The sequence below is a fragment of the Thalassophryne amazonica genome, chromosome 10 (genome assembly GCF_902500255.1).
Source record: "Thalassophryne amazonica chromosome 10, fThaAma1.1, whole genome shotgun sequence".
In the NCBI taxonomy this organism is placed as follows: domain Eukaryota; kingdom Metazoa; phylum Chordata; class Actinopteri; order Batrachoidiformes; family Batrachoididae; genus Thalassophryne; species Thalassophryne amazonica.
Window position 1 is genome coordinate 58,673,848 of NC_047112.1, and position 26,307 is coordinate 58,700,154.

Below are 26,307 nucleotides of genomic sequence, written 5' to 3' on the forward strand. Positions count from 1 at the left end.
AATAAGCTTTTGGGTAGGATGGGTTTGTTATGTATACAATAAAGTCCTTTGGGGTTTGGGGTTGCCCCATTTTTCAACCACAAATGTCGTTCCTGCGCTGGTGCCTGTTTTTGCATATCCAATAAAAGGTCAGAATCTATTAATGGTTCATTGTCTGTCTGGCAGGCGATAAGAATGTATCCAAACGTTTGGAATAATAGCCAACTGGTTTATTTTTATTACCATGTTGTTGTAGCAAGACTGCACACATGAATCCCCGTTTTGTGTCCACCATGAGAGTGAATGGCTTGGCATAATTGGGCAGAGATAATACTGTGGAACTCACAAGTTCTTGTTTAAGAGCTGTAAACTGTTCTTCAGCTTCTTTATTCCACTGTATTTTGTCAGTCATATCCATTGGTATAGAGTGTATTAAATCCTGCAATTTCTGCACCATCTCTGCATAACATGGAATCCAGGCTCTGCAATAATTACAGATACCTAGAAAAGTCATCATTTCCTTTTTCTGCTTCAGGTTTTAACGGATATTGTTTGATCCGTGGTCTCCAATCAGATCGTGGCTTAATTTTGACTGGCGGAATATTTTTCAACAGTCCTACATCTGTGGGTGCTTTCACCCAGAGATGAGGAGGCAGTTTGGCCACTAAAGTCTCATCTTCCTGTGTCAACAACACAGATGTTGTTAAATTTCAATCATCCAGATCTACTTCATGTATCACCGGTGTCGTTCAAGCACTTACAAACTTGTATTTCCGATACAAGCCTGTGGATGGACTGAAATCCCACACCGACATTGCATCTGCTTCATGCCAATCAGTTGCTTCCTCAGCTATCTTAACAATTCCTCCAAGGTCCTTCCAGGACTGAGTGTCTGCCCTTATCAGTGAAATATGCGGCACAGCCTCAGGTTTTCCTCTGTACCATTTGTCTGCACTTTGGGTCAGCACTACACTACACACAGAGGTGGTTTTTCTGTCTGTGTATAGGTGTGCTACTGTCTGAAATTCTGATGGAATTTTCAGAAATCCTGCTCCATACCTTTCATCCTTTCGTGGAGTGAATAGTATAGTTATGTGTAGATCTTTAGGTGACATCATTACTACATGTTCTCTGTTTTCACAGGTCATCAGACCTTCCTCCAATAATTGTTCAGTTTGTCTCAATTCCGACAGATCCAAAGAGCACTGCCAGGCCTGGGCCAAATTTGTATATACAGTAGCGGGCTGCCTTTTTTGTTTTCAGATTTCTTTCTGCGTGTATGGCGTGGTCTACATACTCTTGTAACCCAGCTGTTGGGAACGTTATCATGTGTTTGTCTACCCATGCTTGGATATCTGATCTGGAGTTGGCATGGAGTGCATTTTTCAATTGTTGTTCATACACGCTATCATTTTTCAGTGGTAGAAGACCACTGTGCACTTTAAAAACTTTTTCCATTTGATGTCGATAGTCTTCGAATGGTTCATCATCTTTCTGTTTTGTGCGATTTATTTCTGTGTAATTTGACTTCTGCTGGTATTTCTGCTTAATTCTCAGCAATAGTGCGGCCAATCGATCTTCCAATTCCTGACTATCATGGGCTAATGGAGTGTGGTCTGCCTCTGCAGGATCCCAATCTCCTTTTACATCAGCCCAATCCTTTGTCACAGTTGCCATTATGACTTGTTGAACTTCATCCCCTCTAAGATTGTAGGATTTAACCAAAGCGGTTATGTCAATAATGTACTGGGCTACATCTTCTCGTGGGGGAGTTACACCTTCCACAGCTGCCTTAACGTCTGCTTGTGTCCAAGTTCGGTACACAAGAATAGTTCTTGGTCCTGACGTATGTGGATTTGCCACATGAATCATTGGATAGACTCCTGATCCACCTGGTTCCTGATCAGCCGGTGGGGCTGATGGTCCAGGTTGTTTTTCTTCATCTTTTGGTGTTTTGGATCATGTTCTCATGACGTGTTGTATAGGGTCTACATATGATGGGGGTTGTCCCTGTGGTAAATCTGGATAGAGTTTATTCTCCTTTATTTCAGCTTCTGGCTGACTGTGTTTTGTAGTATCCAATTTTACTACTATTTCTACTTTTGGAGCCGCAGGCCCTGTCTCATTATCTTCTTGTCTGTGAAACATCACGTTCCCCTGCTCCTTCTTATCATTTACTGTTTCTTTCTGTCTTTCCTTTGCTTCTCTAAGGCCCTTCTGTTTTGTAGTATCCAATTTTACTACTATTTCTACTTTTGGAGCCGCAGGCCCTGTCTCATTATCTTCTTGTCTGTGAAACATCACGTTCCCCTGCTCCTTCTTATCATTTACTGTTTCTTTCTGTCTTTCCTTTGCTTCTCTAAGGCCCTTCTTTCATTTCTCAACTTCTCTTTCCCATGCTACAATTTCACCTTGACCTTCTTTTTCTTTTTTTTTTCACTTGTTCCACACTTCTCAATACTGTTCTTTAGTTTAGTTAATGACTCTTTCTGCAGGCGTCCATCAAATCCATGATCTTTTATCCACTTATCTAAGTGTTTTGTTGAATTTGGATCAATTTTATTCATGTATATCCAATCTTTTGTTTTTAGATCGTCCCGGGACTTAGGTCTCTCATTTTTACTGTTAGATTTTCCCATTTTGTGTTTTCAGAACGTTTTAGACCAGTGATGGTTTTGCCCCTACAGGGTCCTAATCCACTGGTGTTGTTACAATCACAGGGTAGTAATCAACTATTCTGAGAAGTGCGTTCCCTTTCGCCACCCCGGAGGGCACGGAAGGCCTTGCCTTTGCTTCTTCTCAAAACTTACTACTTACTTTCCTGTGAGATTTTCATAGAGGGGAGTCGAAGTGACTCCACACTCTCACTCAGTCACCTTTATTACACTCACACACAGTTATTTTATTTACACAAATACATAGAAACACTTTTAATAACCGTACGCGTATTCTTAGGCCAGGGGAGCTCGCCCTCCCATTTAACTAATGTCCTGCATTAGGGGACTCCACCGTCCCTGCGAGATTTAACTGCCTTTTTACAGTGCACGTATTTCTACCCGGGATTTCCTTTACGTATTAAAACAGAGGAGTCCGTACCCTCCTTTGGAATTTAACTACGTGCGTCCCTCGCAACCGTAGAGGAGTCCGCCCTCCTCGCGGATTTTAACTGCTTTACATTAACAGACGATTCCACGCCATCGCTTACGGAGTTTAACTGTTTTATGTGATCTGATCACCACTCACTCAGTACTGTTACAAAGAAATTCTACTCACTGACTCGACCTCCTGTCTGTCTTCTTCGGGAAAATCTCGTCAACCAGACGATGCCAACGGCGGTCGACAATTGCAGACACGATCAATCGATCGGACCTTGGCCAAGGATTTACGTCTGGACTTGGCGACCTCCGCCGGACACCTCCGGTATTGTTGAGATCCCGGACGAGCCCCCAGTCAATGTTGGGTATTTTCTCCTCCAAACATTCTTAAAACCTTTAACAAGACAAACAGAGTCAAGAAACACCAGTGAGACAGAAAGTCAATTTTAGCTCGCGAGGAGTGCAAGTCAGGCTGTACACCAAAGCTACACTAAAGTCTGGCCTGCGCTCCTGCTCTTTTATTTAGGACTTCCCTACATACATGGGCGGTACAGCTCCTAAGGGGAGGAGTGATAGCGCGTGAGCTGTTGCCGCAGAACCGCTGATTGCACAATACATTCAGGACTTTCAGAACCTTTTTAATCTTGGGCTCGATTAAGATGTGTTTAAGACATCTAACGATTAATCACACTTCTTCTGACACAAGGACTAATGTATCATAATCACACTGTGGTTGGAACATTCAATTCTCTATTCTTTATCTCACTGCTCCGCTTATGGCTGCATTCTGCCTGGGTCATCTTCACATGTCCTGAAAAAGAGCTTAGCGTGCACACAGAGATACCACAACTTGCAGAAGCACGTCATGTCACATATCTTAAGTAACCTTCACCCATCACATCAGTACAGTACACTTCATCAGAGCAGAGAGAACTACATTCTACCAGAGCAGAGAACACAAAACATGCATGATAAAATAAAACAGTGTATCTACAGAATAACTCCAACACCTGGCACCTCATCCTCATTGAAAGTAGTGGCAGCCATTACAGCTCAACAATATTTTAGCAGCTGATCTACAATCCAACTCTCACCAACAGTCCTAGGGTCCAAAAGTGTGCTTAAAGTTGAGCCACTGCTTCTTCATCTAATGTTTCATACAAAGCTGTGGTGGTTTGGGCATCTCATTATGATGCATCTGACAACTCACTCAGGATGTTTTCCAGATATCTCCAGTGGCTCCTGAAGGGATTAAATATCCCATTTGGTTCTGGAACTGGGTGTTCCTCATGGATGTATCTGAGGACAATGAAGCCAAGGCTACCTGACCTACCTGCTGCAACTGATTGAGCCCCTTATAAGCATTGGAAAAATGGATTGACTGACTCAGAAACACAGAAGGCAGGTTTGATTGTGTCACCCTTGTCACACTCGAGAGTCTCTCCAGTCTTTGTGTTGCATTTGAAAGTCTTCATTTGAAAGTCTTTGTTGTCAGAAGCCTGAAAATTAACAAAGAATCTGCAGCAACTTCAAACAGACATAACTTTCAGTATGGCTGCTTTGTCTGTCTGCCAAAGCATTAAATGCAACTCCCACCACTCGTGACACTTGTGGTTTGAAACCTGACACACATGAAACTCCTGACATTTCTGAGAAAGACAACCGATGTGCGTGAACACAGGTTGAAACATATGGACTAAAAACTGCTAGATTACATTTGGAAACCTTCGATTAGAGCTCATGGGTTGTTTGAAGGGTTGGTGTTCCCTCCATGGATACATTACTCTCTTCACTTTGATCATAACAGCCAAAAAACGTAAGTCAGTAAAAATCTCTTATTAAAATTTATGTTATCTTATGTGTCCTCTTGGTGCACTATTATTTCAAACAGAGAGGAAGAAAGTGTAAAATACTAATCTCACATATAAAGGAAGAAAAGTCTGAGTAGCAAAAGTATTACATCAGCCACAAAGTTATCAGCATCATGTGGTTTCTTTTCGGCAGATGGTATCTGCACTGCACAGACCTGTGTATGCTCAGTGGTGCGCCAAACCTCATGGTTTTGTCTATTTTAAATGTTAATGGATTGTTTTTTTGTTTTTTGTTTTTTTCAAATCAAATATGAGTTTTCTTGATTTCTACTTTAAATTTTGAGATCCCTTTAATGGTCTTATCTCAAAAGAAGCATATCAGTATGTGAGGACTGGCAAAGTCAAATTAATTACAGAGTGATTTACAGCAAAAACTGAAACTAAATTTAAAAACAATACTTTAATATGAGTGATACATATTTGTTGTTTAAAAGAAGACATTCTGACAAGTAGGACTATCGCCAAGATTAGCAAAGCATGCTGTTTATGAAGCAAATAAACAATACAACCTTAATAGCACTGGAATTAGGGATTGTTTACATGGCTGGGTCAACATCAGTCATGAGATTAGTTACTGACTTTTTTTTAAAACAAACAAGCGGCAGTGGCCTTGCTACCCACCATACCTAGGCTTTGGAAATGAAAGTAATTGATAAGCAAGCTAATTTGAAGTTGCATATAATATCAGTCACATCTGCTCCTATTTTCCCTGCAACACACCCAGACATGTCCAGGCAGTAGACAGGTATTTGGTCAATAAACAAATCTGATTGTTGTATTGACTTGGTACATCAAAGTTAACCCCTTTTTATTCAGTTTTTACCCATTTAATTTAGAGATTTACAAACTGATATGAGTTATTATGTTTTTGCGTTATAGTGTTAAGAAATGGGAGGTTATGGACATTAGGGTGTCCCAAAAAATGCCAACTTTAAAAAATGCCAATCAGAAATTATTTAGAGGTGGCTCAAGGTCACCAAACATTGACAATCTACCTGCGACAATCGGCATTGGTGCAATATTTGAAATGTCATATCTCTGCCACTGTTAGAACTATTAGATCACTACTTTTCATTTGTGTACAATTTCCTTTGGTAATTTAGAAATTAGCAGCAGATTTGGTGCCTGATATTTACTGTAGTGAATATACAATTCCAAACTTGGCTGGTTTTGCCAGTTTTTTGCAGATGTGAAACCTGGAAGACTGGGAAGTGAAAGAAAACTATAGCACTGTATGGACACTCACCAGTTCTGGTCTCTCTAAACACTAGACACATTGATATATTCCATATGAAAGCATCACAGTAACATATTACATACCTTTAACCAGCATCTGATTTTCAGTATTCATATAAGTATTTTCATTGCACTAATTATACAGAAATGATAAAAATGGCCCTAACAGAGTGGGTTTTTTTTTTTTCAACATTTATGATTAATCTGTAAGCACTTGCAGAATGCAGTTATCAACAAAGTACCAAAAAAATTAAACAAAGCCATAAAGGCAAAATAAAAAGTAAGTAAACACAGTATTGTAAATATAACATGTAAATAAATTGTCTAACTGACCAATATCATAGGCTGACTATGAAGCCCAGCTTCTGCACAAATTGGGTTTGGAGCCAGGTTTGGACCTGTATAGTCACTGCAGTAAACATCTAGCACCCAGTCTGCTGCTATAATTTCTAAATTACCAAAATATACTGTACACATCTGAAAAGTACTGATCTAATAGTTCTAAAAGTGGCAAAGATATGACATTCCAATTATTGCACCGATGTCAGTTGTCGCGGTTAGATTTTTCAATGTTTGGTGACCTTGAGCCACCTCTAAATAATTTCTGATTGTCAAACAATTTTACATGTGAGAATGACTCACCATAAGGAAACTTTTTGGTGGGTGAGACTCGAAATTTTTTAAAGTTGGCATTTTTGGGACGCCCTAATGGACATATTTATTCATGCACAACATTATGCAGAGTAAAGGTAATGGCATTTGCTAAAGCCTAGGAATTAATAGTGGAGCATTGTTTGCTGATACATGGAATTCCATATGCATAAAGGGTTTAAATTAAAACAGGACAAAGGTTTAATCAGGAGCAACAAAGAAAGAAATAAAGTGGTTTCTGAAACATTTTAAAACTGATTAAAACTAGTTGGATTAGGCTCTGAAATCTGTGGCAAACAATGTTGGGACTAAAGAGACTGCACTGAAAGCGTCAACTGAAGAAACGTGTTGTAGCTTTTCATATAACTGGAGAAAAACAGCCATTTACAGTGGAATCCCGGAGTCTACCTGGAACAATGTCTTGAATTTAATTTGTCAAGACGTTAATACCAAAGGCAGTACACTGAGAACAACCTCACAACTTCTAGCATAATCCGGCCCAGTCTCATGTTTGTTTTTTCGTGATACCATCACAAAATGCATCACATTTTCGTGACGCGGTCAACTTTCAGTCACCATTCTTAGCCCTATCCCTAACCGTAACTCCAACCCAAGTCCCCCCATCCCATGTCACTCCAACATTTGTGATACCTTAATGAAAATGTCACACATTTTGTGATGATATCACCACCTAACACATGAAATCACTTTTCCTGATGCTATCATGAACTGGCGTGAGATTGGGTTGCATAATCAACCCACTATTTTTAACCCTATTGCTTAATAGGATTAAAAATAGTGACTGAAACTTGGCCATGTGATGAAAATGTGACGCATTTTGTGCGAAAGAAAAAAGAAAACGTGAGACTGAGCCGAGTATAATACAGTGTCTTTTTCCCTTTATTTCACCTTTATGTAACCACTAAGTGCCTTTTAAATGCATTTCTCAGTTCAGGTAAAATGGAAAAAAATATAATCAGAACTTTAAAGCTACAGGATTTAGGGTCTTAGCAGAAACGGAATATAGCATTAATAACCATCTGTTCTTTATTGTGTAGTACCTTCAATAACTAACAGATGAGTTTTCATAAGCTTAGAATCATCATGCTTTTCCCCTTGTTTGTTTGTTATTCATCCAGGGCTCTAGTTTTTGGAAATCCATCCAAATGCAACTGAGTATAAAAATTTCAAAGTTAGTCATGGGTGAACTTTTTTGATCAAATAAAGCATTGATTTTCAATTGATGTCTACCAAAAGATCATCGGAATATGATACACGACTATGGTGTTGCAAAAACGTTGCATCCCTAATGGACATACTTACTCTGCCTTTCATATTTTACAATGAGGCCAGAAGACAGAAGAAAAAGAAGTGTAGGGTTAAGGGTTAAAGGATAGGCATGGTTATTGGTCCCTTCCCTGTACAATGTCTATTGGTTGCTGGTGCAAGTGAATATTCGTCCATTTGAGAAGCTTAATGTTTGTTAAATGTGGGATTTTATATATTGCTGATCGCAAGAGAAAACAGGAACATGAAGCTAAATCATGAAGGGAAACAAAACCATGACTAGAATCCGAAACCTCGTCACTTGATGAAATTAAATCTGACACACTGTAGCTTTAAGAACAGATGATACAGCAGCACAAATCTTTAAGATTGTAGTCCTGGTCGAACTAATCTGAGGGCCCCTTCGCACATAACATGACTGAAGTCAACTGGCGCACAAAGGACAAATCGCATGCCACTCATGAAAAATCGGAGCTGCCTCAAATGCCTTGTATAGCTGTCACCACAACCATTTGCGCACAGCATGGCCAAAAGACAGTGAGTGCCCTGTGAGTGCCCATTCGACCCTCTCTCGGCAGGTGCCAGCCAAATTCCAGGTGCCACACACGAACATCCAACACTGCTCGCTGGTCACTTAGAAGTGCCATGGCTATTTATGCTCCTGGTGCGATGGTGGAGTGTAGCTGACCACATTTGAGCTATCTGTGAAAATGGTCAAAGTGCCACATGAATGTGTTGTTACCAAGCAACACATATGTCAAGGAAGGGTGTGTCCATGCGGTGTATGTGTGTCGTGCCCCCTGCCCCCCAACACATGTGGCATGTGGGGGGGGGGGGGCACACTTGCATGACATGCTGATAACCATGTGCAGACAAGATCACATGGGGACCAGCTAGCCACTGGGCGCACACGGCACAGCAAGGCACCTCTCAGCTGATCGGTGGCCACCCACTCACTGACAGCTGGAAATGATGGCCCAGTGCACACGAAGTGTTAAATTAAAAACATAGAGAACACAGCCAGGACAAGTATATAAATAAATACTACAATAACTACATACATAATTACATAACAATTAACTAAAATAAATCATCAGAAACAGAGTGTGACACTTTGTTCTGTGCGCTGATCAAAAAGGTGGGTGTGTCTGTGCGAGTCGCTGCTGTTGAGATCTCTGGACTTGCAAGTCACAGCTGGAGAACACATACCATGTTTTGACAGACATGACCTTACAACTCTCCACCATGAGGCGCATGCGTGTGCGTGCTGTCCTCACGTGGAAATACATAAAAATATATATTGCTTTTGCAACAGACTGGAGCAGCCGCACAGCACGCACATGGTCAGGCTGTCCTATTCTGATCACGGGAACACTCAGCTCATCATCTGAATGTCATGTCACCCACGTGAGCTATGGTCCACATGACACGGTGTCCTTTGGCGCGCTGTTCGCTGGACAGGCGAACATAGCATAACATGAGTAGATGTGGACATGATAAGAGTGCACTACTTCATTCATGTCATTTCATGACTGTACGTCTATGACCATGGGTCATATGCAGAGGAACAAAAGGATCATACTTGTATTATCTGCTCGATAAAAGGAATTAAATATTAGAAATTGCAGGGTTTTTTAAATGTGTTTTTTATTCCAAGTGGCACTTTTGTTTCACGTGCTTGCACTATGTTCATGCACGTGAATATGAGTGCCACGGTATCGTGCATGCCTGCCAGACTGTGTGTCCCTCCAACAGCAGGTGGAATGTTTCGCTGCTCCCCATTTCATTGTTTTGTTTGTGGATTTTCAGCCAGTTTCTGCTTCTTTCGCTCAGCTTCATGTTATGTGTGAAGGGGCCCTGATTTTAAACTGTACGAGGTCTATTAGAAAAGTATCCGACCTTATTTAAAAAAAAAAAAAAACATATGGATTTGAATCACGTGTGCTTGCGTGAGCCAACCTTGAACCTTCATGCGCATGCGTGATTTTTTTCACGCCTGTCGGTTGCGTCATTCGCCTGTGAGCAGGCTTTGAGTGAGGAGTGGTCCACCCCCTCGGTGGATTTTCATTGTCAGGGAAATGGCTGAGAGACTGCTGCTTTGCTTGATCAAATTTTTTTTAGAAACTGTGAGGCACATCCATGTGGACATCATTCGAGAAATTCAGGTGGTTTTTGGTGAAAATTTTATGGGCTTCAAAGACATTAAGGGATGTTACTGTCGCATTAAGATTTTGTCGTGGAAAGCCGAGCGGACGCTTCGCGCATCATGATGGATTCCACCTCCGTTTTGGTCTCACAGGACGGCTTTGAGATGACGTTCAGACAGCTGTCGGTGGTTTTTCAGTCGAGTGATTATCCAAGAAATTGTGGATGTGCCTGGACATGCCAGAACATGTTCTGTGACGCTTCATCACAGCGTTGCTTTGCGCGTCGCGGCACTGCTGTGACGTGCGGAATTCCTCCGCACATCTGTCTCAATTTGTCCACGTCTTTTCACAATTCCTGTGCTAGTCCAGACGACGTCCCGGATAAAACACAGCGTCCAGTTTGGAAATGAACGGCACATTTCACTGTTACGAGGAGTTTTTGTCATGAAAAGGAGCGGACGCTTCGCGCGTCACGACGGCAAGCGAGACAAAGAACACCTCCATTTCGGAGTGCCAGAAGGACAAGCTGGGACATGCCTTTCAGTGCTTACCAGTCGAGTGAGTATCAGAGAAATTGTGGAGAGGTGGACATGTCCCAGCTTGTCCGCGGTGCCGCGACGCGCAAAGCAACGCCGTGATGAAGCGTCACAGAACATGTTCTGGCATGTCCAGGCACATCCACAATTTCTTGGATAATCACTCGACTGAAAAACCACCGACAGCTGTCTGAACGTCATCTCAAAGCCATCCTGTGAGACCAAAACGGAGGTGGTTTTGTGTCGGTCCAGCAGCGAATCCATCATGACGCACGAAGCGTCCGCTCGGCTTTCCATGACAAAATCTCTTGTTAAATGTGAAATCTGCAGGAAAATGGGTGATGTCCAGCTCTTGTGATAACCAGAGAAAGTGCACACGATGGTCACGGATCCACAGAGCGATCCGTTTAGAAATGAAATGGTCGTTCAGCCTGTCGATGGCAGCTGGAGCGCGGCACGCCCCACAGCTGCTGTGGGCCATCCTTAAAGCAACAGTAACATCCCTTAATGTCTTTGAAGCCCATAAAATTTTCACCAAAAACCACCTGAATTTCTCGAATGGTGTCCACATGGATGTGCCTCACAGTTTCTAAAAAGAATTTGATCAAGCAAAGCAGCAGTCTCTCAGCCATTTCCCTGACAATGAAAATCCGCCGAGGGGGTGAACCACTCCTCACTCAAAGCCTGCTCACAGGCGAATGACGCAACCGACAGGTGTGAAAAAAATCACGCATGCGCATGAAGGTTCAAGGTTGGCTCACGCAAGCACACGTGATTCAAATCCATATGTTTTTTTTTTTATTATAAAATAAGGTTGGATACTTTTCTACTAGACCTCATATGTCAGAAAGTCAGAAAGATAACCAGCATAGTATGTCACAAACCAGACTTTTTAAAGTTTTTAAAATTTTTCCATTAGTTTTTCTTTTTATTTCAATTTTAACTTTTATTTTCAATTCAGTTTCATGTTTGATTAGTGAAGAACATGCATCCATGTGTGCTGTTTGTACAAAAGCAGAGTGAACTCACCTGTGTAAGGTATATCTGAATATTGCACCACCTAGAAGAAAAACTGCGCTCACCTTTAGACCTTTGTTGGTCTGTGGCACAATTAATTTCTGCAGCCTCATGATCGCGATGCACCTGACCACGGCTCATTTTAAGACCAACACACCCATGGGTGCACAGACTGTCAATCAAGTACATCTACAATACATTTATGTATTTGTTTCTTTCTGGCACAATTCAGTGAAATGGAAAATGTGTGATTCTTTGTGAAATATGTTTCTTAGAGTCAGCATGTGAAGGTCCTTCGACTCCTCAGTGCTTCCGAAGGAGCCTGGCAGAGGAGAATTACATGTGTGAATGGACCATGAACACAACTGACAGCAATGTGACATATAAAATTTTCTATGAGTAAGTACTGGTGGTATGTATTCTACGAATTACCTGCGCAAGTTGATTGTCTTTTTTCACTCATTTTTGTTGCTGCTCGCTGTGGCTTTATGTCTCAGAAGCACAAGAAGACAGGGACACACTCGTGAGGGCAAACTCTGCCATAGGGATAGTGTGTCAGTGGGGAAAGTATATTCTGCTTCATCACAGAAACCTGGGTCTGACTTTGAATCAAGATCACTCAAAGTCAAATGAAGGCAGCTAATCTGCTCTGTGTACACCTGATTCTATCAGATCTCACAAGCTAGGCAGGGTAGGTCCTGATTAGTATTTAGCTGGGAGGTCATGTAGGAAGGACATTGGCTATGTGTGTTTCTCTGGATAGAAATAGAGTTGTCAGGAAGGGCATCCCATGAAAAACGTGTCAGATCCTGATGTGGATCTGTGCTGAATGTAAATTTATTTTTCCTGAATATATTAAAATATTGGCGCACGAACATGACGTCATTCTTTTCATTTATTGCCACCTTTGTCAAAACATGAAAAATAGCGCTTCTGTTATGTGCAGACGCAGGTTGAGGAGCGGACCAACGTCTGACCGAACCCAGCGCTAAATAACCAGAAAGCGGTTCCACAAACAAAATGATTTTATTTCCCCTCCAGTGCAATAATTAGTGTACAACATAAATATTTTGGTTTGTCTGGCGGAGTGAAGGACGGCGCGCTCTCCAGCGCCCAAAAGGATCGAAGCCTCGGCGCTTCTGGACTCAGATTCACCGCCAAACACCCCCCAGGTGGACACGACAAACTGACTCTGTGAAGGATGGAAAAGGTGAGGTAAGTCAACAGAGCTACAGCAAATATCTTTCAGAGGCACACACTATCAGCAACACATTCAGGTCTGAATTTAAGCTTTATGTAAATGAGCAGCTTCTCACAACAGGTGGAGGATCATCAGTCCGTACGCCACGGCAGTGAGAAGCAAACTGCACAATTCTCATCAATGTTCAAATATACTGCGTAACAAAATGCCAAATTACTATTAACAATCATTCAGACAATAATCACCTCTGAGGTGTGCTGACAGCATGTGTCCCTCACCCGTCCTCCTTCACAGGCACGATGTGTCAAACCCTGGTGCGGTCCTCAGCGTCTCACAAACGAACGTCACAAGGTCGAGTTCCCGGGAATTCTGCTTGAACCACTCATGGCTTAAATGCAGAACGCCATCTCATTATCTGCTTCAGCTGAAAGTCTTTAAGTTTACACGTGAGCATCATCCACAGGTGCTGCGAGTCAGTAGGCCTGCACGTGAACATCCTCCACAGGTGTAGCTAATAATGCTGATGAGGGTGAAGGACTCTTCTGCCAGCACCTTCTCCACAGACAAAAAACAGTTTGCATACCACCTGGAGAGCAAAGAAAAGAAAACAACACAAAAACATCCAGCCAAACCCCCCAACACACAACAACTTCTAAACATTACACATGTGGTTGACTTAGAAATATTAACATGTGCATTTGTTTATATTTTGGCCACTATCCCTAAGCTTCACTAAAAGCCCCAGACTTTAGATAAAGTTGAGGCTGCAACCCGCTTTGTTTACTAATGTAATTAATTTAAAAGGGTAAAAAGCATAGTAACATACTATGCCAGTATGCTAGCCAGACGAAAGGGAAAATAAGTGCGTCATAAGTCTAGACTTGAAAGTCTCTACAGAATCTGACTGCTTTATTGATGCAGGGAGATCATTCCACAGAACAGGGGCACGATAAGAGGAAGCTCTGTGAGCCGCAGACTTCTTATTCACCTTAGAGACACAAAGTAGTCCTGCACCCTGAGAACGCAAAGCCCGGGCCGGTACATAGGGTTTAATTATGTAGGTCAGCTAAGTAGGGAGGTGCCAGTCCGTGAACAATTTTATAGATTAGTAACAGAACCTTAAAATCTGATCTCACTGGGACATGAAGCCAGTGAAGAGATGCCAAAATGGGTGTAATGTGGTCAAACATTCTGCTTCATGTCAAAAGTCTGGCAGCAGCATTTTGGACCAATTGGAGACCCCTAATGCTAGACTGTGGTAAACCAGAAAACAGAACATTGCAGTCGTCCAATCTAGAAGAAACAAAGGCATGAATTAGTGTCTCAGCATCAGTCAACAACAGGACGAGATGAATCTTCGCTATATTTTGCAGGTGGAAGAAAACAGTCCTCATAATATCTCTAATGTGGACGTCAAAGGACAATGTAGGATCAAAAATTACCCCACGGTTCCTCACTTTGTCAGTGTGATGTATGACACATGAGCCTAGGCTAAGCATTAACTGGTCAAATTGATGCCGATGTATCACTGGATCAAGAATCATCATTTCAGTCTTATCAGAGTTTAAAAGCAGGAAGTTGCTAGACATCTAGCTTTTCACTGATGCAAGGCAATCCTCGAAGGATTTTTTTGTGGATGAGATTACCAGCAGTTTTTGATGGTGCTTAAAAGGTTGCCTTTTTGTGAAGACTGAGATGATGATGGTCATTGGACCACCAAAACTGAGAAATGTGTTTGAGCTGCCAGTGATCCCCTGGGCCGTTTTAATCACCCTCTGCAGTGCTCTCCTGTCTGCTGCTGAGCACCCCCCATACCACGCTGTGATGCAGTACGTCAGGATGCTCTCAATGGTGGCTCAGTAGAACAACACCAGCAGCTTCTCCTCCAGATTGTTTCTCCTGAGCACCCTCAGGAAGTGGAGTTGCTGCTGGGCTTTCTTCACCACCACTGTGGTGTTGGCAGTCCAGGAGAGGCTGTCAGAGAGCTGCACTCCCTGGAACCTGATGGAGCTGACCCTTTCCACACAGTCCCCTTGGATGTAGAGCGGGGCTGAGTCAGCCCTGTTCTTCCTGAAGTCCAGGATTATTTCTTTTGTTTTTGTGGTGTTCAGCGGCAGGTTGTTAGCTGAACACCATGCTGTCAGTCGATTGACCTCGTCTCTGAAATCAGACTCATCCCAACCGTGAAGCATGGGGGTGGAAAAATAATTTTTGAGGGTGCTTTTCTGCAAAGGGGACAGGATGACTGCACTGTATTAAAGGGAGGATGGATGCGATCATGTATCGCGAGATTTTGGCAAACAACCTCCTTCCCTCCATAAGAGCACTGAAGATGGGTCATGGCTGGGTCTTCCAGCATGACAATGACCCCAAAAACACAGCCAGGGCAACTATGTAGCAGCTCCATAAGAAGCATGTCAAGGTCCTGGAGTGGCCTAGCCAGTCTCCAGACCTGAATTCAATAGAAAATCCATGGAGGGAATTGAAACCCTCCATGTTTTGTAGTGGGGATCATTTGGGACAGCTCCTGGACAAGATGGAGAACGAATTACATAAATTTAAAAAATGGTTTGATTTAAATAAATTATTACTCCATTTTGGTAAAACTAAGTGTATCATATTTGGGAACAAGCCCAGGAATTTAAGCAAAAAACTATTACTACATGATATTGAAATTGTAACATACACAATTTCTTGTGTTCATATTGATGATAGATTAAGCTGGAAAACACATATTAACTATGTTAAAACTAAAATGTCAAAAGCCATTGCAATTCTGCACAAAGCCCAGGACTTCCTCACCCAACATGCATTGACCACTTTATATCATGCATTACTTGTTCCATATATGACATATTGTGTCGAGGTTTGGGGAAATACATACAGAACTAATACTAAACCAGTTTTTCTGTTGCAAAAGAAAGCTATAAGAATTATCAGTAATAAACCATATCGAGAGCCAACAAATTCGTTATTTGCTTGTCTGCAAATTTTAAAATTCTCGGACTTGGTTGATTATAGTACAATACAGATTATGTATAAAGTTAAAAATAAGCTTTTGCCTCTACATGTCCAGAATCTGTTTAAAATGAGAGACTCCAGCTACAGTTTGAGAGGAACATTATTATTTGAGAAATTGAAGATCCGTACTACTGTTAAAAGTCATTGTGTTTCTGTCAGGGGTGTTAATATTTGGAATAATTGTCCTGATAATATTAAAATACTTGGTATACTGGTTGGTTTTAAAAGGCTTTACAAAAATAATATATTTACCCCTTATAGGTTGAAGGATTAGGTTTACCATTTTGTCACTGTTCACTTTTACTTGTTTGGTTGTGTTTTGAAATTTTGTGATTAAGTTAAATTGTTTATGCAGCTTTTTTCTCTCTTTTCTTGTACAGTTATGACCATATGCGTAGGTGTGTATGTATATATATATATATATATATATGTGTGTGTGTGTGTGTGTGTGTGTGTGTGTGTGTATGTATGTGTATATGTATATACACATTCTTTATTTTTAATGGTATAAGGGGAGGGTGCTTATAAGCTTTGCTTCTGCCTTCACCCTTTCGGCCACACGGGTTTTTCATACATTGTTTCTTTTATGTTTTGTTATTGCCTTTGTTGTTGCTCAGCTGTGTGCCGGATAAATAAATAAATTCAAATTCAAATTCAATTCAAACCCGAAACCTGAAAGATCTGAAGAAGATCTGTGTACTAGACATGTGAATCTCATCATTGACAATTATTCAATACGCATCTCAATACACTACCAGCGATATGATACACGATGATACTGACAATACAATGTGATTAGATTCACCCCTGTTCCTGATTCAGTGTGATTTGATATGTATTTGATGGAGATTCAATTCCTCACAATGCGATACGATGCGATTTGGTGCGATATGTTGCAATTCAACATGATGCACAGAAATTATACCAAAAATTTAAATAGACAATAAGAAGCTGCAATTCAGTATGGTACTATGGTATTCTTCGTCTTCTTCTTCTAATTCTACTAAAGGCAGAGGATTTGTTTTACTCCTTATAAGCAGCAAATTTACCAGATCGGTTCCCTCATTTTTGGAACCTGCTTCATCACACTGTCAAAACTTAATGAGTACAGTAAACAGTAAGACAACATCACTCTCAATGAGTGACTAAAAGTGAGTCCCTCATTGACAGAGCCTTGGCAAAAGTAATTTGATATACTTTTCCTCACAAGTTTTGCTGGAGCTCGGTTTACAATGTGCCTCAGAGTGGCGCCCACAGATATCTTTACAAATGACCTGCATCTTGTCAAGTTTCCCATCTTTTTTAAAAAAGCCAAAGTATATCCAAACACCTGATTTAAATGTTTTAAGCCTCTGTCCCACCGAAGAATAAGCCATGAATAATAAGCCACACATGGGTGTGTCAGCGATTATTTGAAGAATGACCCACGTTTTAAGCTGTCAAGTATCCGCTACTAAGGTACTTCTATGTGCCTCACATGTGCCAGGTATCAGCCTCTAGTGCAGGGGTGGCCAAGTTCGGTCCTCGAGAGCCACCTTCCTGACACTCTTAGTTGTCTCCCTGCTCCAACACACCTGAATCCAATGAAAGGTTCATTAAAAGTCTGCTAACGAGTCTTTCATTGGATTCAGGTGTGTTGGAGCAGGGAGACAACTACGAGGTCTGTCCATAAAGTATCGTACCTTTTTATTTTTTTTTAAACTATATGGATTTGATTCATATGTTTTCACATCAGACAAGCTTGAACCCTCGTGCGCATGCGTGAGTTTTTCCACGCCTGTCGCTGACGTCATTTGCCTGTGAGCACACCTTGTGGAAGGAGTGGTCCCGTCCCGTCGTCGGATTTTCATTGTCTGGAAATGGCGGAATGATTTGGGGGTTTTTTCCATCAGAATTTTTTCAGAAGCTGTTAGAGACTGGCACCTGGAAACTATTCAAAAAATTTATCTGGCTTTCGGTGAAAATTTTACGGGCTTCACAGAGAATAAGGTCTGTTAGTACAGCTTTAAGGACCCCTTTAAGGACGCTCAGCGCGCCGCGCTCCGAGCTGCGACGACACGGCACAAGCCACTGGACCATTTCTGAGCTGATGGCTCTGTGGATACGAGACCGTCGTGTGTTCTTTCTCTGGTTATCACAAGAGCTGGACATCAGCCATTTTCTGGCAGATTTCACTTTTAACAAGAGATTTTGTCATGGAAAGCCGCGCGGCTTTCAATGCTTACCAGTCCAGTAAGTATCAGTGAAATTGTGGAGAGCTGGACATGTCCAAACTTGTCCTCTGACACGCCGAAACGGAGGTGTTCCTTTGTCTTGCTTCCAAAGCGAATTGGTCGTGACGCGCGAAGCCTCTGCGCGGCTTTCCATGACAATATCTCTTGTTAAAAGTGAAATCTGCCGGAAAATGGCTGATGTCCAGCTCTTGTGATAACCAGAGAAAGAGCACACGACGGTCTCGTATCCACAGAGCCATCAGCTCAGAAATGGTCCAGTGGCTTGTGCCGTGTCATCGCAGCTCGGAGCGCAGCGCACTGAGCGTCCTTAAAGGGGTCCTTAAAGCTGTACTAACAGACCTTTTTCCCTGTGAAGCCCGTAAAATTTTCACCATCCATTGTCCATTATTGACTGCAAAATCTCTCTTTTGCGAGGTGGCATTTTGCTTAAATGCTCGTCTTGAGTGCGAGTCATTGCACCAGTGTGCACACACAGCAGAGATCATCTGATCCATAACAAGATGTTAAATCTATTATAAACATACTTTTACAGCTACTTATAAAAAAGGAATGAACATGCAACTGTTTTACCAAGCTATTACAATATAAACATTACAAATACTTCTCTTTTAAGCTGTTCCAAATACATTCTCCACCTAAGCACATGAGACAGAGACAGGAAAAAAGCAATTAGAGGTGTTTTCAACATCCAAGCTCTGATAGAAAATGATTAAGCCGCTACAAAATGATTATTTTATATACAGCGTCCGGCGCACAAAGCAGGTGGGATTGTAGTGCACAAGAGGCCAGAGCCAAAATAGCCTGTCCAAAATAGCCTCTCTGGTCCTTGTAGCCTCCTGGTGCTCAGGTAATGGGCTTTTAACAGCGTCGTCCTCACCACAAACGTGCCTCTAAAATCCTCTTTTGTCCTCATTGTACCTCGTACATAAACTACCCCACACTGTTGTGCTAAATTTTGAACTTCTTGAAATTAGGGCCATGCTCAGAGATGAGCCTTGTTAGCTGAATATTCTGCCTCTGAGAGCCTCTCAGAGCCACTATTCTCCCACGATTGTTGAATAACTGGACTCGTACCAAAAAAACATGCTACGTGGCTCATTATTCATCCTTCATTATTCGATGCGCTGTTGGCCTCCGTGTTGAAATAGATTTGTTGCTGTAGAAATGTGCTTTCAGGTTTCTGTCAAAGCAGTGATGGTGCATTCAATGTGCCTCGGAAAAAAAAATGATGCAAGCACGCAGCGTGCAATGCATCACGATATCACCGGTCAGTTGAATCGATGCACACTGAATGAATCGATACACTTGCATCGTGCATGTTTGTATCTAGATATCGATTTATATCGATTAATCTCCACATGCCTACTGTATATGTTTTGCTGATCAAAACCAGGTGACTCTCCATACATAAATTGATGTGACAAGATGGCAAAAGTTGAAAATATTTAACATTTGACAGCAAGTGTTATTGCAGTGTGTGGTTGGCACCTTCAAAGGTAGAAGAAGTGCAATTTTCTGTCATTCTCGCTTCGCCTACTGTCAACATGTGAATGCAGCATTAGCAAATGTTCGCAAGCTTATATGTTTTTGACAAAGTTTTGACAAAGTTTTTGAATTCGGCACACAAAATATTCAAATAGAAAAAAATGAACAATTCCACAAACAAACACAGACAAAACTAGTGAGTCCGAAAGGGTGTGGGCTGAAGCAAAGCTTATTAGCGCCCACCCCTGCTAGTACAAGTCCAACAATTCTAATCAGTCATATTTACATAAATATAAATTCACTACTACATGTCGACACACAGACATACACATCAATATACTATTCACTTATAATTATATTTATATAGTACCAGATCATAAGAAAGTCGAATCAAGGCACTTTACGCCAGTAAGGAATAACCTTACCAACCCCCAGAGCAAGCACTAGGCAACTGTGGTGAGGAAAAACTCCCTATAAGGAAGAAACCTCAAGCAGACCAGGCTCTTGGGGGTGACCCTCTGCTTGGGCTGTGCCACATATACCTATATACATACGTATATACTTTACAAACATAAATATATACATACATATACACAGTCACTTATATACATATACATATACACCTACACATATCTATATATCTACATACGCATATACATACCCACACATTCAAATATACAATAAGTCCCACTTATAAATTGAACATTCCATATAAATCAAATTATATTTGCTTCTTTATGATACTTAGACATAATGTTCTTTTTGAGTAGTTTCTTAAATCTCACTAAGGTACTACTCATTCTAACCTCTGTTGAACATTTGTTCCATTTCCTCACCACCGACACAACCACAGACACACAAAAACCCTTTACATTTGTTCTTACTGGTGGTTTCATAAAAATTGCACAACCTCTTAAACTATATCTGGATTCCCTCAATCGGAACAGACTCTGGACATGTCTCGGTAAGGCTTGGTTTTTCGCTCGAAATAAAGTTTGAATTGTAATGTAATCGACCAAATCAATGAATTTTAATAAATTTAAAGACACAAATAGAGAATGAGTTGGTTCACGATATTGTTTATTGCAGATGATTCGTATGGCTCATTTTTGCAAAAGGAATATTGGATTGGTATTTGATTTGTAAGTGTTTCCCCATGACTCAACACAATATGTCATATATGGTACCATCAGAGAATGATATAAAGTAAGTAACCCTTCTTGCGGCAGTAGGTCTTTGGCTTTATACAAAATGGCTATAGTTTTTGACTATTTTGATTTCACATAATTTATATGTGGTTTCCAGCTAAGTTTATTATCAATTATAACACCTAAAAATTTATTCTCTGTTACTAACTCAATTTCCTTATTGTTTATGTTGTCAATGAAGAGAATACTAAAAGTCTATGTCTTTGGTTGTAGTGGAAAAAATTTTGGAATCTTGAATGAAACCTGGATTGTCTTCAATGGAGAGGTGAGGGTCAAGCAGCGGGCTGTTCGAATATGGGTGGAAGCACACACAGGGAATTCCAGCTGTAGGTCACCGACAAATTCAGTCACACTGAAACAAACAGGTACTGCTCCTTTTTAAAATGCTGCCTGCAAAGTTCATATAAAATCTACACAGAAGCATTTTTCTCAACAGTTAAGTATGAAAGACCACAAAATATATCAGTGTCCTGGCTGGAAAACAGTCTCATCTTAAGATGGAGAGCTCCAGAAACGTACCCAGCTTTAGCTGATGTTTTGTTCCGAAGAGAGACTCACTCCACGGGATCCTGGGAAAATGTGAGCAATGATTCTCATTTATTATATTCTTGCATCTGTGTAAAGATATATGCTACATCATTTTCCAACAATTAATTAAAACCTAATGTTGCTGTTGTAGGGATTAATGACAAACACCACCATAGAGACATCTATGTGTAAGTATTGGGGGGGGGGGGGCTGTCCATATTTGTTCCATTGTTTGTTCACACACCAAGATTATCTCACCAAATGTAAAAATATCAACACAATATAACGTTTATGATAGTTTGGTTTTATGGCCTGAAAAAACTCCCGAATTGCTTTTCTTTTTGGCCATATTGCTTGCCCTAATTTATCTTGAAGACCCACAAAAACATCATAGTCCATTCTTTTGTTTTTGTTCCCATTTTTCATGAGCTGAACTCAAAGATCTAAAACATTTTCTAATTACACAAAAGACCTTTTTCTCTCAAATACAGTATTGTTCACAAATCTGTCTAAATCTGTGTTACTGAGCACTTCTCCTTAGCTGAGATAATCCATCCCACCTCACAGGTGTGGCACATCAAGATGCTGATTAGACAGCATGATTATTGCACAGGTGTGCCTTAGGCTGGCTACAATAAAAGGCCACTCTGAAATGTGCAGTTTTGCTTTATTGGGGTGGGGGTGTCAGAAAACCAGTCAGTATCTGGTGTGACCACTATTTGTCTCATGCAGTGCAACACATTTCCTTTGCATAGAGTTAATCAACAGCCAGATGCCATCGAATGTGAGCATTTGCCCACTCAAGTCGGTTACGACGACAGACTGCAGTCTCATCGAGACCCTGATGAGGAAGCATCCAGATGTGCTTCCCTGAGACAGTTTCTGACAGTTTGTGCAGAAATTCTTTTGTTCTGCAAAATAGGGCTGTAGTTATCGATTATTTTAGTAATCAAGTATTCTACCAATTATTCTGATGATTGAGTAATCAGATAGTCCAAGGCTCTCCCTAAGCAATAGCACAATGTCACTGCGCCAAATTCTTGATATTTTGCTGAAATGGCGATTGGATATGGCTTTCTGTTTTGTTTTCTTTTTTCCCCAACTTGTAACATTTAACCATTTCTGAGTTGGTTTTTTTTTTAAGGTTAGTGGACAGGGTCCCTGCGTGAATTTTTTTTTTTTAACCCTCTTTGTCTGCAATTAAGCAGATGCATTTGAGCTGGAGAATTAACATGCAAGCCTCGCAGTCAGTTTTTCTAAATTATTATTATTTTATTTAATTTATAGCGTTTCTGAAGCATTGTGTTTTTCCCAAAAAAGCAAAAATTAAAAAGCAAAACACTCAGTCTGAGTCTGAGCAAAACACAGAAGAAAGAGTGGACTTTTGCTGAGAGAATCTTTCAGAGACTGTTTGTCAGTGTGTCCGGGGATGGAGCTGTGACTCGTCCGGTGTGAGGGGAGTGCTGATCTTCTCACACCCGGCAGAGAGAGACAGCAGCCGGCTGCAGCGTGAATAGTCACTCCCTATGTAGAGCGGACCGTGTGTTTTTTTTAAAAATAGACAAACACACTGCTTCGCTTTAAATGCACACTAAGCCTATTTCAGATGATCAGTGTGGACCATCTTTCTCTTAAAAGGCTTTATTTTACTCTGTCGTGTTGGAAAACTGTAGCTTTTGCTGCTAAATTGATTAGTGTCTTCTTCTGTTGTTTTCTGGGGATGTTACAGCGCCACACACAGGCCTGGCATATGTACTACAATGTTAAACATAGCTTTGAGGCACAGAATTTGCCTCGAACTTTTTTTGTAATCAAATTATTCGAGTTACTCAACTAATCGTCTCAGCCCTACTGCAAACCGACTGTTGCAGCAGTTGTCCAGGTGGCTGGTTTCAGACGATCTAGGAGCTGACCATGTTGAATGTGGAGGTCCTGGGCTGGTTGGTTACATGTGATCTGCGGTTGTGAGGCCAGTTGGATGTACGGCCAAATTCTCTGAAATGCCTTTGGAGACGACTTATGGTAGAGAAGTGAATATTCAATTCAGGGGCAACAGCTCTGGTGGACATTCCTGCAGTATCCAATTGCACGCTCCCTCAAAACTTGCAACATCTGTGGCATTGTGCTGTGTGATAAAACTGAACATTTCAGAGTGGCCTTTTATTGTGGCCAGCCTCAGGCACACCTGTGCAATAATCATGCTATCTAATCAGCATTTTGATATGCCACACCTGTGAGGTGGGAAGATTAACAGATTTAGACAGATTTGTGAACAGTATTTGAGAGAAATGGGTGTTTTGTGTATATAGAAAATGTTTTAGATCTTTGAGTTCAGTTTGTGAAAAATGGGAGCAAATATAAAAGTGTTGTGTTTATATTTTTGTTCAGTGTAGTTACTTTCTTGAATGCTCAATGGTCAGTGTCAATTGTATGGAAAATGTGCTTCATAGTGGTATCTCAAAAACTGTTAAGACAAAGGATCAAAAGCAAATTATAGCTCCAGTCCCTGACATAAAAATGTTTTTTTTTTACCTTGAACTTTGACCTTGACTTTTAAAAATAGTTCAAAGTTGTTTTGTGGCCATAGCTTAACCTCTAACCAGCATGTCTTGCTATTACAGAAGTGTTCTACAACCTGTTTTCTGTTAATAGTACCTACGTACTTTCAATTCAGTTCCATTCAGTTTATTGACATGGCGCCAAATCACAAAATAAGTCACCCCAAGACACAAGGAGCAACCAGATCCGTGACAGTGGTAAGGGAAAAAGCTCCCTCGGGTGTGTTTTGATTATCGAAGAAACCTCAAGCAACCAGACTGAGTGGAGGTAACCATCTGCTTTGGGCATACTAACAAATAAAACACAAGCACAACAAGGAGCTTTCAGAACATGCAGAGACAAAGAAAGTTGCAGCAAAGAAACAAGTAATATGTTCACAATCACAGATGGCCAAAACAACAACCATTTATCCAATCTTCAAGGTCAGAAAGCCACATCTTAAAAGCAGCTTTCCAATTACACATCTAGACCAAATTGAGCTTTAGCCTCCAGCAAAACTGATAAAAAATGAGCACTTTAATTACAGCCAATCCAACCATTTTTACATTAATTTACACTGTATAACGGTGCATCAACTGACATACAAAACACAAGAAATCCACAATACAAAGGTTTGCCCAAAAGTTTTTGCAAATTTATTCACTGCTTATGTTGTAAAAATGACTGGACATTTTTTGAGACAAAATGCATTTGTTGATGGAAATGTGCCAAGTAATATTTGATTTGATTTCCTGCAAATACCTATTAAACTGAAGGGATGTGCACTTTTCTTTGTAGCTTTTGCTGGTTAACCTGAATGAAAATGAAAGAAAATTACAGTAAATGGTAACAGCTTATTTTAGACCAGGGGTGGCCAAGTTCGGTCCTTGAGAGCCACCTTCCTGACACTCTTAGTTGTCTCCCTGCGTCAGGAAGGTGGCTCTCAAGGACCGAACTTGGCCACCCCTGTTTTAGAATGTAACTAATTTCCCTCATTTGTGATCTTTTTCACCCTTTCTATGACACTGCCACATTGTATAGCACTGCTAATTCTGATACATGATGCCAAAATGCAGTCAACACAACAGTGGTAGAACTGTTGCACACCTATTAATAGAAATGTCTGGTTGAAAGGTTGAATAGGAAAAAATAACAAGAAATTCACAGTGTCAGTTTAAAAAAAAATAACACAAACTGTTTTTCTTACCAGACCAGATCATCCTATTGAACCTCCACAAACATTCAGCTTACCTACTTCAAGTGAGACAACGATCCAATGAGGCCAAGAACCCACTCTGGAGTGACTGGTCTCCAGTTATCATCGTTCCTGCAGGTAAAGCAAGTATTATGTTGGATGAAATGAATACAATGCTGTGCTTGATGATATTATGGCCATTAATATTCCAATAGGATGTTTCAGCCAAACAAATATGCCATAACATGGATGTTTCAGATGGAAATTACATCTTTCACACCCTGAATGATCTCTGATCCTACAACCTTAATCTGAGTCCTGTGATTTATTACAAATAGAAATGGAGTTTTTAAACTAAGTATTGTAAAACAAAGATAAAAGAAGGACTATTTGGGATTCTGGAGTATTTATATGTCTAAGTTTGGAATTACACTCATATTTATCAGCCAGGGGTAGTGGCCAAGTGGTTAGTGTGCTTGGTTTCAGTGTTGAAGGTTCCTGGTTCAAACCCCGCCCCTGCCACATTTCTCCATGTAATGTGGAGTTGTTCCAGGAAGGTCATAGAGTGTAAAACTTGTACCATTTCAACGTGCAACTCCACCTTGGATTTGTGGTGACCCTGAGTGCAAAAACAAGGGAGCAGCCAAAGGGACTTACTTTTACTGTATTAGTCCTAGGCTGAAATATCCTATGGCTGAAATGTCACTGGCCAAAATTGTTACACTTGAGCCAGTTGGACCAAAATAGGACCCACAAAGCAGGGAGCTGAGATGAAAAGTAAAGTGACAATTTACTGGTATGAATGATACAACAGAGTTTGAAATGTGGAGGAGACCACTCAAAAAAAGAGTTTCTAATTTTTATTGTCCCACCCCCTAGATTTGTTCACAATGTGAAAAGAAGAAAGCTGACAAAATTTGGATGTATTATAATAACATTTACTGGTAGCTCAGCAGCGTCAAAGTTTTGTAGGTTTTGGAAACATTTGAATATGATAAAGAACAGTGTTTTAACATAAACATACAAATATTGTAGAAATACTTAAAATGAAGACTAACAGCTGCTAGCAGTTACTTCA

The 26,307-nt window shown here is 40.8% G+C and overlaps 1 protein-coding gene and 1 long non-coding RNA gene across 2 annotated transcripts in view; one reads left to right on the forward strand and one right to left on the reverse strand.

Moving 5' to 3' along the window:
• Positions 1-4,745: 4,745 nt before the first annotated feature.
• il12rb1 (interleukin 12 receptor subunit beta 1) overlaps positions 4,746-26,307 on the forward strand; it is a 55,718-nt gene continuing 34,156 nt past the window's right edge. Inside the window, exons 1-6 of the mRNA XM_034180048.1 lie at positions 4,746-4,890; positions 12,095-12,218; positions 21,182-21,333; positions 21,405-21,547; positions 21,648-21,684; positions 25,245-25,367. Coding sequence (XP_034035939.1) covers positions 4,815-4,890; positions 12,095-12,218; positions 21,182-21,333; positions 21,405-21,547; positions 21,648-21,684; positions 25,245-25,367 — 655 coding nt within the window. The 5' untranslated portion in view covers positions 4,746-4,814. The remainder of the gene's footprint in view (positions 4,891-12,094; positions 12,219-21,181; positions 21,334-21,404; positions 21,548-21,647; positions 21,685-25,244; positions 25,368-26,307) is intronic.
• Positions 22,375-23,525, reverse strand: LOC117518812. Its single transcript, XR_004563084.1, has 3 exons — positions 23,356-23,525; positions 22,729-22,736; positions 22,375-22,407 (listed from the first exon to the last, which is right to left on the reverse strand). It is a non-coding gene; the product is annotated as an uncharacterized LOC117518812 (long non-coding RNA).